Source organism: Bubalus kerabau, chromosome 22, assembly GCF_029407905.1.
Source record: "Bubalus kerabau isolate K-KA32 ecotype Philippines breed swamp buffalo chromosome 22, PCC_UOA_SB_1v2, whole genome shotgun sequence".
In the NCBI taxonomy this organism is placed as follows: Eukaryota; Metazoa; Chordata; class Mammalia; order Artiodactyla; family Bovidae; genus Bubalus; species Bubalus kerabau.
The window spans coordinates 54,211,539-54,223,180 of NC_073645.1; the positions used below are offsets into that span (position 1 = coordinate 54,211,539).

The 11,642-nt window shown below is 52.8% G+C and overlaps 1 protein-coding gene across 1 annotated transcript; it reads left to right on the forward strand.

Annotated features, from left to right (window-relative positions):
• The first annotated feature begins 221 nt into the window (after positions 1-221).
• Positions 222-10,494, forward strand: LOC129636862 (cytochrome P450 2E1). Its single transcript, XM_055560621.1, has 9 exons — positions 222-398; positions 1,333-1,492; positions 4,585-4,734; positions 5,012-5,172; positions 5,627-5,803; positions 6,792-6,933; positions 8,820-9,007; positions 9,488-9,629; positions 10,304-10,494. Exons 1-9 carry the CDS (start codon positions 222-224, stop codon positions 10,492-10,494), a joined length of 1,488 nt encoding a protein of 495 aa, XP_055416596.1.
• The last annotated feature ends 1,148 nt before the right edge of the window (positions 10,495-11,642 follow it).

Consider the following 11,642-nt stretch of genomic DNA (forward strand, 5'->3'; position numbering starts at 1 on the left):
GGCCATGTGGGTTCCTGGATAAAGTTCTAATGAGTTGCCACTGAAGGGATCAGCCTTTGAAATGATGGCCAACAGTGGCTAATAATAAACTAATGTCTTGGGCTGGAGGATGAGGAAGGTGCATTGGTCAGCTGCTCACCCTCCTTCTCAAGAATGCATTATAAAAGCTTTGCCTCTCCATGGGAGCATCCTCAAAAGTCGGCAGATCCCCCAAGGGCACCATGGCTGCCCTGGGCATCACGGTCGCCCTGCTGGTGTGGATGGCCACCCTGCTGCTCATCTCCATCTGGAAGCACATCTACAGCAGCTGGAAACTGCCCCCTGGCCCTTTCCCACTGCCCATCATCGGGAATCTTTTACAACTGGATATTAAGAACATTCCCAAATCCTTCACCAGGGTAAGAGAAATATTGTTGATTTGAGGGGGGAGAATTCAGAAATTAGATGTAATATGTGAGCATTCAACTCACTCTCAGACAAATAATAATTCAATACCAGCTTGTTGTGAATCAACTGAATTACCAACACCACCCAAAAGTGATAATCCAAATGTTACGCTACCGATGCAGCTTGGGCATGGTGCTCAGTGGGCACTGGTCATGGTTGCCCCGAGGCCCTGCTTGAGCAGTGCTAACTGCCTTGTCGTTGGGTGGCTTGGCAGCCCGGTGTGGCCGTGCCTGCCGCTGCTGCGCAAGGAGGGGCCTGCGCCGACACCTGACGCACACCGGCTGGGCGTCAGTCTGCAGCTCTCCTTAGGTGCCAAAGAACAGGAGGAAAAGTGAGGTGTTTGACCCCTACACACACCTCTTACTGCATTTGTTGTGACCACTGAATGAGCTCATAACTCTAGAAGCTAAATGCATTGATGAATCTATTAAAAGAGTTAACAAAAGAATGTCCTAGGGCACAGAGCTGCTTAGAAGGCACTGATGAGCTTCACGCTCCAGGGAGGAAGATGGGCTTGGGGACTCTGGACAGTTCAGATCCAGGGTGTCCAACAGAATCCTAGGGTCCAGGACCTTGACTAGGGACAGCAGACTGGAGGTGGTGGGGGCAGTCACGCGGAGAGACCTCAGGAGGATGGGAGGAGTTGGCCAGGCCTTCTGAGTTAACTGTGTCTGGGAGGGAGGGGAACGAGGTGCACCCAGGTGCGTGGGCCAAGTGGCCTGCACCGGGATGCGCTCCCTGTGGAAGAAGCCACCGTGGGGAGGGCCTTCCCTAGGTCACTCTGGGTTCTCCTGGCCAACAGCAGCGGCCTTGGGGATCACGTTAAATCATGGGCCTCCCCTGGAGGCAGCGCTGGCTCACCCCGCGGCCTGTTGGTCTCCGCAGCTGGCAGAGAGGTACGGGCCGCTGTTCACCCTGTACCTGGGCTCTCGGCGTGTCGTGGTTGTGCATGGCTACAAGCCCGTGAAGGAGGTCCTGCTTGACTACAAGAACGAGTTTTCTGGCAGAGGAGAAAACCCTGGGTTCCAGGTGCACAAGAACAACGGTGTGTCCTACTTGGGGTCGGGGTGCTGGGGGAGATGTTGGGGGAGGCCCTGAAGTGACAGTAACAACTTGCTAAAGACAGAAAGGTGATGTGATCCGCAGACAAGTCAGGCGATGATTCGTTCATTCAGTCATTGCTCTGCGTGTTTTGATGAAAGCTACTGCGTGAGCCTTGCACACCAGAGTGGACAAGACCTGGAACATCCACCCACTGACCAGCAAGACAGACATATTCATAGAGAAACAGGCCAGAGGAAGCTGCTTCTGCTGTCTGGCCCAGCGGTGCCTCCCTCCACAGACCTTTCTGCCTCCCTGGGTCCCCAGTCTCTCCCGGGAGCTGTTTCCACTCACAGCTTCAATCGCTCCAGGGTGTTGGGGCTCCATCTACTGAGGTCCCTCACCCATGAATGGCACCCACTTCTCCATTGAGGGGGCCTCTGATGTCCCACCCGGGGCTGTTCTTAGATCAGGAAGAGGGCGCTGAGATGTCCCTGTGACCCCTCTTTCCTCTGCCTCTCCCAGTCCCCAGGCTCCAGACCCAAGAGTTCCCTATGCAGGGGAGAAGGCCTGGGGATCTAACTGGTCTTTATTGGAGTATTTTCCACAGTCCTGACTTCAGACTCTACCATCTGTGTCTCCTGGGAGGTCCTGGGAGGGCTGTGGACACTGGCTGGTGGGGGCGCCCCTCCTGCCCTCCCAGCTCTGAGGGCTCCCGGCCCCTGCTGTCCTCCGACCTCAGCCACTTGTCCTTCGTCGCTTGCTCTCTGGTGTTTAAGTGAGATTCTAAAGCAGATTAATGTGAAACAGCGTCCCTTCTACCCACAAAACTTGGAACCCTCACTTCTTCCTGAGTCAATTTTGGTGATGAGCTTCTGGAAAACTCATTTTATGGAGAATTTCCAAATTGATGTGCTTACATTTGTATATGGACTTCTTGCCTTATTTTTCCAGTCTGCATTTCTGAGGCATTTGATTGTCTGTCTTAGATACTGTGCTTTTGTTTTTCTTCTTAGGAGCTCCTGAAACCAAATTAAGCACCTAAGCTTTGTCATTTAAACAGAGGAGGTTTACTGGAGGAGAGCCCTGGGAGGGCAGGAGTTCTGGAGTCAAAGAGCTTTACCATGGTCAGGGGCGTCAGGGAGGCCTGGTGCAAGTCATGTGCCCCTGAAAGTAGTCAGGCAGAGCCGGCTTCCCCATCCTGCAGCTGGGACACAAGGCGCCTGACTACCCCCTGCCTGTCCCACACTGTGGGACACGCACTGCATGTCCCACACGGCCTGGGGCTGACCCTGCACATCAACCAGGCATTGGAACCAGGTCTGTGGTCCCCAGGAATAATGACGTGAATGGTCTCGGTTACCATAGTATGGTGCAGCAGCTGCGTGTCAATGTGCTGAGAGGGCCGGCCATCATTTCAGTCAGTCTTCGAGGCTCAGGAAGGGGAGCTTCCTTGCCTCCGTTTCTGCCTGTTTGGTCCCAAACAATGGTGCTCCTCTGGGATCTGTCTCTTTATCTGCATGTCTCTGTGGCTCACCATCTCTGCCCCTGTATCTCTCTTTCTCTTTGTCTCTTCTTACATTTTTCTGTATCTTCTTTTCTTTCTACACAATTCTCCCCAAAACATTTTTAAACTCCCTTCTTCCACGCCCCTCCCTCCTCAGCCACCTCCTCTCCTCACCACGTGCTCTTCAGAGCGGCCCCCAGCACCTCTGCTTCCTGCCTTTCCTCTAGCGTCTCAGGCCCTTAGGCCTTGGGGCGCAGCCTCTGCCCCATTCTCCAGCCTCCTCAGCACACACTCCCCGATCCCTGGCATGCTTGCTTGTCCACCCTGTGTCCTGGGCCAGCAACGTGGAGGGCCAGAGCTGCCCGAGGCCTGGCCAGGCTGAGGGAGTAGACACCCATGAGTTTGGAACGTCCCTTCCCTAGGTGCCCCCTTGGGCTGCTCTGCTGCATACCCAGCTTCCACTTGGCCCATTATACAAAGTCCCACAGGAATCGGCGCCAGGACACCTGAACGCATGACCCTGAGCTCAGTCCTACTTGTACTTTTAACTTGGTGAAGAGTATCTGTAAATGGGCCTCCTCAATGCCCACACACCCATCAGTGGTCATGCTCTCCATCTGTGGGCTTGTCTGCGTGGCTGCCTCCTTGGGTCACACACCTCTTCTCCCAGCCCCTCTGGTGCTTCCTCTGCAGGCCATCCAGGTGTCCTCTCGGGCCTGGCCAGACTTCCTTCAGGAAAGACTGGGGCCACAGCCTTCCTCAGACCTGGACACGCAGGCGGGAAGCAGCTTGAGGGCTTCCCACATCTCGAGGTCTGCTGGCGGTAGCCTTGGATGTTAGTAAGGACTTGCTGTGAAGCCACAAAGTGCAAGTCGAGGCGTCTGTAACGTGAGGGTCAAAAATGACTGCAGGCAATGTTACGTGCCGGCCTGGATGGAAGGGGATTTTCAGAGAATGGAAACATATGTGCAGCTATGTCCCCACGCTGTTCACCTGCAATCGTCACAGTGGTGTTAACTGGCTGTGCTGCTACTCTCGCGTGAAGGTTGCTCAGTTCTGGCCGACTGTTTGTGACCCCGTGAACTATACAGTCCATGGAATTCTCCAGGCCAGAATACTGGAGTGGGTAGCCTTTCTCTTCTCCAGGGGACCTTCCCAATACAAGAATCGAACCCAGGTTTTCCATAGTGCAGGCGGATTCTTTACCAGCTGAGCCACACACCCTAATACGAAATGTTTTGGTGGTAAAAAAAAAAAGAAAAAATCACCAAAAGCAAAATGGCCTCAAAGGAATTAGTCAGGAGGCAGGAAAGAGGCGGGAGGCACTTCTTGGTAGTCAGGCATGGTCCCCCTATCATGGGGGATGCAAGACATAGTGAAGGAAGCAAGGAGGCTGTGATTGAGGAGCGTACATGAGCAACAGAGAAAACCAGGCTCCACACCAAAGGCCTCCCTGCAAACCAGAGCGTTGGTCCCTGTGTGGTCAGTGGGCCCCTCAGTGTTCCCTGCAGAGCCGAGCCCATTACTCCTGCCCTCCTCCTCCTGACAAAAACGTTTGCAGTAACGGTTCTCCTGCTTCCTCTCCTTAGGGGTCATTTTCAACAATGGACCAACCTGGCGGGACACCCGACGGTTCTCGTTGACCACCCTCCGTGACTTAGGGATGGGAAAACAGGGCAATGAGCAGCGGATCCAGAGGGAGGCCCACTTCCTGCTGGACGTGCTCAGGAAGACCAAGGGTGCGTACAGCCTGGGGCTCACACCCACCCTCCTCCAACGGTTAGCCCACAGATGCCACTTCACAGGGTGGTTTCCCCTCTGATCCTGGGGCTAAGGTGATACCGAGGGTGTAGCTGGTGTGTCCTGAATCACTGACAAGGAAGGAAAACCCAAGCGGCTCACACTTCCACCACGTCCCAAGAATTCTCATGGTTCTAGGGTGTCTCCTCACAAGACTGGAAATGCCCCTCCTGCCACACCCACAGCAAATGCCCTCTCAAAGCCCCTGTTTTCCAGGCCAGCCCTTTGACCCCACGTTTGTCATCGGCTTCGCGCCTTACAATGTCATCTCTGACATCCTCTTCCACAAACGCTTTGACTATAAAGACGAGACGGGCCTGAGGCTGATGAGTCTGCTCAACGAGAACTTCTACCTGCTCAGCACCCCCTGGATCCAGGTGAAGCGCTGTCCTCTCTCCTGCCTGTTTTGCACCCTTGCTTCAATTTGATGGTTTACAGCAGGAAAAAGATAAGAAGGGTCACTTGTGTGTGTGTGGACAGATGGGCACACAAGACTAGATAGCATGAACGATCCTTCTGGAGACTTCCATGGAGCCTGCAGTTCCACCTAGCTAGCCTTGGGACACTTACTGTTTTCCTCTTTAAATTGATACTCACCAGACAGGCAGTGCCTCTGCCTATGTGCTCGAGTTCCCACCACAGAACTCACACGGCACTCATAGAGTGGTGCCCAAAAAGATACTTTTAGCCAAAATGTTCCAAATAATACAATATGGACAGCCATAAATTTGGGTTTGGAGAAGGTTATTATTCTGGCACACAAAATGCTATTGCATCCAGAAAAAATGTGTATAGTAAGAAAATTCTCTCCCTTCCTCCCTCTCTTTCTAGCTTTATAATAATTTCCCAGACTATCTACAGTACCTGCCTGGAAGCCATAGAAAGCTACTGAAAAATGTGTCTGAAGTAAAAAGTTATGCTTTAGAAAGAGTGAAGGATCACCAGAAGTCCCTGGAGCCCAGCTGCCCCCGAGGCTTCTTAGACACCATGCTGATAGAAATGGCCAAGGTACACTCACAGTTCGCGGCTGCCGGACGAGGTGGAGCTGAGCGCTCGGCTGTTACGAGATGGGTTTGCAGGGCAGGGGATGCTTTTTTCAGGTTTATATGATGACTTGCACTATGGTGTCCATGCCGCCCACACTGGGTACATCCTGATGCTCTCAGTTTTACACATATGCAGTGGCTTCAGCATGACCTCCACACATCGACACTCGGCCCGCCTGCCGGGCCACGCTGCACTCTGCTGTCTGTTGAGCTCACCAACAAGATGGCTTCTCTTGGGGAAGCTGTCTAGGGGGTGTGGATTTGGGTGAGTGGGACCCTCACACTAGCTTCCTCCAACCCATGCTTTTTAACCACTTCTGATCAATTAATGGCTGTGTCTCATCTGGGGAGAGGCCCCCAGCATTCCTCCTCAGCACTTAACTCCCAATTGTGCACAGCCTCAGGGGGTGCAGCCCTTCCGACACAAGCTCCCTGACGTGTCTTGGGTCCCCTCCCAGACTGGCCGCACTTCTCTCTCCTTGGCACCACAGGAGGCTCTGGAGCGCCACACCTGGCTTCCCTGTATGACTTGCTCCAGTTGTCTGAGAGCCTCCTCCATCTGCTGGGCCCCTCCCACCCCTCTTCCCATTATAACCTGCTTCCTGGGACTGAAAGGCCCAGCTGTGGGGGCAGTAGGAGGCCGAGGGCAGCCCTGCAGGAGCCCCATAGTCAGCCCTGGGCTGCTGGAGTTCATGGCACAGGGCCAGGAAGAGCCTCAGCCTCCAGGAGGGCCCTTGGGGGCACAGAAGGATCGCCAGTCTCTCAGCGCCCCCACGGTCCTTTGCTGGGAGCCTTGGTTCCCTCACTGTGCAATGGAGCTGACGGTTCTGTGCAGGACGGGCCCGAGGAGCAGGCAGGGCGGGCAGGTGTGCCTCTGCTCAGGGACACAGGGTCTCTTTTTCATCCACCTGAAGATGTTTCCTCATTGAGTTCCTGTCTCTCATCCACAGGAAAAACACAGTGCGGACCCTGTGTACACCTTGGAAAACATCGCTGTGACTGTGGCTGACCTGCTCTTTGCAGGGACAGAGACCACCAGCACCACCCTGCGATACGGGCTCCTGATTCTCATGAAATACCCGGAGGTTGAAGGTAGGACAAGTAATAGGCCAGGACTCGACATTGTGGCTGTCACACGTGGACGGAGACCCTGTGTCCCTCAGCCTGGAACATTCAGGCTTCAGCTCCCTGTCTGCAAAACAGGGAGTGACACTGGGGTCACTGGAGGAACGCTCTGGGGGAAGTGTTCTTGTACATGACAGGCACCTGGCACTCAGCCCTCCCACACCCACGGACACACCCAGATTGCGAAAGAAAGTCCAGTGAAGAAACGCCATACTTCCAGAATCCACTCCAGGACATGATCTGTTTATGAGAGAGTGAACATGTGCTCATCACCCTAAGACCCGGCCTTTCAGGAAGAGCTGGGAGGGAGGAGCGGGCAGGGGCAAGACCTCCTGGCTTATCTCACCAGATTGGAAGAGGGATCCCAGAAGGAACCCCCAGTAAAGCATTACAAGTCTGCCTGCTGCCCTGGGTCCAGCCCTCCTTTCCAGGGCTCCTCCCCAGCACCTGGATCAGGTGAACTTGGGGCACATCAGGCATGACTTTGGGGGCTGCATGCGCAGAGCATCAGGCATTAGAAACAGCCCCCACCCCAGCCTGTAGGTGAGTAGTACTGTATGTTAGCAGGCTGGTCAGCACCAACACCGAAGGAAAGAGGAGGCAGAGGAGCCATCACCGTGCTCAGGCTCCAGCCTCCCACCCTCACTGGGCTGGCCCAGAGCTGCGGTGGGGTCCCCACTGCACGGAACCCCTCACCACCGTAGCCATGCCTCTTGCTGCTGCTGATAATTTGGTTCCTGCTGTGTGCCAGGTGTGGGCACTAGCCCTTTAATACACTGTGGGCTTGAAGGCTGATGTGAAAGGGCATGAAATTATTACCTCGGGAACATGGGTATGTGACCCATCCAGGGTCAGACCTGCTCCATCTGACTCCAAGGCCTTCACCTTTCGATTGGACAGAAAAGTAAGGGGAAGGAGCCCGGAGTCCACAGAGCAGAGCCCCTGTGGGTCTGGGGCAGTTTTGAAGGCGCTCTGACCACTCTGTACTAGGAGGTCCACAGCCTCCAAAATGGTTTTATTTTATTAATTATGACAAATTTCCAGTATAGAGAAAAAGACAGAAAATAAATATGACAGTCATCTATACACCCATTGCCAAATTTAACGTGTTAACATTTTGGAGTACTGACTCAGAGCTCTTGAAAAGAAAGGCTGCAGAGCCAGCCGAGGACGCTCCTCACCTCCCTGGCTTCCCCGCCACCCCAGACTGCAGTCTTCCTGGAGTGCTGTGCAGCGTCCCATGGAGGGCTTCTTACATTTACCAGTTACTAAGTATTTACCATGTACTAAGTAATACCATCTGTATTGTCATATGTGTTGAAATTTTTTCACTTGGTTACCATACTGCAGGGCACTGTGTAGTCCTCTCAACATATTACAAAGGCCCACAGGCAGCCTCAAACCTAGCAAGGCCAAGCAACTGCCAAAGGCTGCTCTTGCCTTTGCCAGAGGGGCTTCCAGAGTCCTTCCTCCAAGGCCCTTCAGGAGTGCGACATGCTTGTCTGTTTCCATTCTCCATTCGCCTCCATACTCCGAAGAAGCATGCAACAAGCCAGCCAGGGGTAACAATTAATACAGTTTTCTTCCTGCTAGAAATCCCCAAGACCCTTTTTAATTCTCTACTCCTGGCATGAAGACAAGCACTGGACTAGCCATGACCAGCTAGGAGAATGGAGTCCATAAATAGACATGTAAATGCTGTAGACTGCACATAACTTCACTGAGCTTAGCTCTTACTGACATGTGTGGATGAATTATCCAATAATCTGAAGCTCCATAAACATCTGCTGGGTCTATGGATGGGTGTTGAGCCAGCCTGAAGTCATGCATTTATTACATGCATATCTTGGCAGAGAAACTTCATGAAGAAATTGACAGGGTGATTGGGCCAAGCCGAATCCCTGCCATCAAGGACAGGCTGGACATGCCCTACCTGGATGCTGTGGTACATGAGATTCAGCGATTCATCGACCTCATTCCCTCCAATCTGCCCCACGAAGCAACCCAGGACACAGTGTTCAGAGGATATGTCATCCCCAAGGTCAGATGTGAGCCTGCAGTGCACACCCAGCAGATCAGCTGCCTTCCAGGGAACAGGATGGGGCCAAGGACACCCTGTCTTGGCAGGTGTTGCTGAACACTAAGGGCTGGGCCAGCATCCCTACCTGCAGAGTGCCCCTCCCCCAGCAGGCCTGGCGTGGACCTGGTGACCCCAGCAATGAGGGCTTCTGGGAAGGGGGTTCCTCAGGTGGTGCCTGGGGTTGTGGTGTGTCCCAGAAGCAGGAACAGACAACAGTACCATCCAGCCTTGGATGTGCCACTCAGAGAAGCTGCTGGCCCAAGAAGATGAGAACTCTCATCACCATTTAGTCACGACTCCACCTGCTATCTGCCCTTAGGCAAAAAACTTCTCCAATTGGAAATGTACCATTTGTCTAATGTAAAATTCAACTGGGGGCCGCCAGATGAAAGCCTGTGATATGTTAACCTGACTGACCAAGGTGGCCTGTGTTCCCTCCAGGGCACAGTCATAATTCCGACGCTGGACTCTGTCTTGTATGATAGGCAAGAGTTTCCCGAACCAGAGAAGTTTAAACCAGAGCACTTTCTGAATGAAAATGGAAAGTTCAAGTACAGTGACCATTTTAAGGCGTTTTCTGCAGGTAAGAAGCATTCAGAGGCAGCACCTTCCGTGGGATTGTCCCTGATTCCTATCTCTGCTCCACGTGTGATCTGCATCGTGCCCCTTACCCCAGCCTGACCCAAGTGTGTTCTTCCCTGTGCAGAGAGGTTAAATGACATCTTGTCACTGGAAGTCCTGAGATTGAGTTGAGGATGAGTCATTTTTCTCCTTAGATACTTCATTTAATAGAACTTGGTGAACTCTTTCACAGCTATATTGCCTGCCTCTCAATAATTTTAAACAAGGATCACTGAGCAAAACCCAGTACTCGGTCACCTGGACCCATCATAGGGCTGTCTTCCCTCCCCAGGGAAGGCCTGCCCTCGGTGTGCTGTGAGGGAAGGTCTGTGACCAAGTCTGTAACTGTGACCCTCAATGTGAGAGCACTGCCTTCCACGTGGGCCCCCCTTCTTCCCCCAGGACATCAGGCTGAGCACTGGCAGAGTCGATTCTCCCAACCTACCACAGGTTTATGCAGTTGAGAGCTGGTGGTTGAGGCCCTGATCCTCCTACACTGAAATCCACTCTGGGCCCCCGTTCAGTGGGTAGATGGGGCCCAGTTCTGCTTCGGTGCCATGCACATGGCTTCTTCCCACCCCCTCTCCCCCTGCTACCTGGCCTGGGGCAGAGTCTTACTGTCCTTGTCACCTCCAGGAAAGCGGGTGTGTGTTGGAGAAGGCCTGGCTCGTATGGAACTGTTCCTGCTCTTGGCCGCCATCCTGCAGCACTTTAACTTGAAGTCACTTGTTGACCCCAAGGATATCGACCTCAGCCCCATTGCAATGGGGTTTGGCAAGATCCCGCCCCGTTACAAACTCTGTCTCATTCCCCGCTCAAAAGTGTGAGGTGCAAACACCCTGAAACCCCGGGCTCCCTTGCATCCCCTCTGTGAGGACTCTACAAGCCCAGGCTCCAGAGGGAACCAGCTGTGCCAGAGACACTGCTTTCCAGGCCACGTTCCTCAGACAGAACTTGAAAGCAAAGTGCAAAAGGATTGTGTCAAACTAATTAAACTAATTAGAGCAAACTATGACTTAGCTTGTGTTGGAGTTCCTAGAAATCATGGTAAGTAAGAACATATCAGTATAGTTTAAACTAAACTTCTGAGAAAAATAGAGCTACCCAGTCATCAGAGTCAGTATGTCTTATAAAGGAGTCACAAAGAGGAAAACAGATGCTATTTTGTTGTTCAGAAAAAATAAAATAATACAGCTTTGGCTATCTTCCCTAGGATGTGAAGTTCTTCCTTCAGGCTCTCTGGTAGCATCATCCTGTGCTATATTTTAAGACTAAAATATATCTGAAGAGTCATCATAGACATCTGTTATTATCTCTTAAGATTAAAGTCTGACTTTGTGCCTGCAAGGGGAAGTTCTCAGCATGTGGAGACTAGTGTGGAATGAGGCAGAAACTTGGCAATCATTAACCAGTTCCATCACCTGAATCTCAGAAGAATCTGTGAAACAGAAGAATAATTTTGGACAAGAACACTATCCCCATCCGCCGGGCACACGCCAGGGAAACCACTGTATGCCCAGCCCTCCTGCCTTGACTTCCCTGTCAGTAAAAGGGGTGTGAGAGCAGCCCCTCCAGGGCAGAGGTGTGGGGGCTGGGCGGTGTGATGCAGAGCTTTAGAGCGCTGTGCGGTACCTGAGTCCCATGTGTGTCCCAGCTCCTTAGTGAAGCGAGTCACCCCAGCAGTGCAGCCTCGTCCCATCTCTCACTGACCCTCCTGCTTCTCACGTAGGAGGATCATGTGATAACACTGTGCCCACCCAGGTAACCCAGGACCATCTCCTGTTCTCAGGGTCCTTACACTAATCCATTTCATATTCAAAGTTCCACCTTCCATGTGAGGTAGCTTACTTATAGCTTAGAAAGAAGAAAGTGGTGTCATGTCCCAAGGAAACCCAAAACCTAGCAGAGCAAATTACAAGATCTGAAAGCCTGAGGATCCCTTTTGGCTTGAAGCTCTGCCTGCTGAAGCCAGTGG

Bases quoted from the DNA above. Each gene is read 5' to 3' on its own strand.
- LOC129636862 (XM_055560621.1), top strand. From the start codon at position 222: ATGGCTGCCCTGGGCATCACGGTCGCCCTGCTGGTGTGGATGGCCACC. The intron at 1,493-4,584 runs GTGTGTCCTACT...TCCTCTCCTTAG, and splicing joins CCAGGTGCACAAGAACAACG to GGGTCATTTTCAACAATGGA. The intron at 9,630-10,303 runs GTAAGAAGCATT...TGTCACCTCCAG, and splicing joins TTTTAAGGCGTTTTCTGCAG to GAAAGCGGGTGTGTGTTGGA.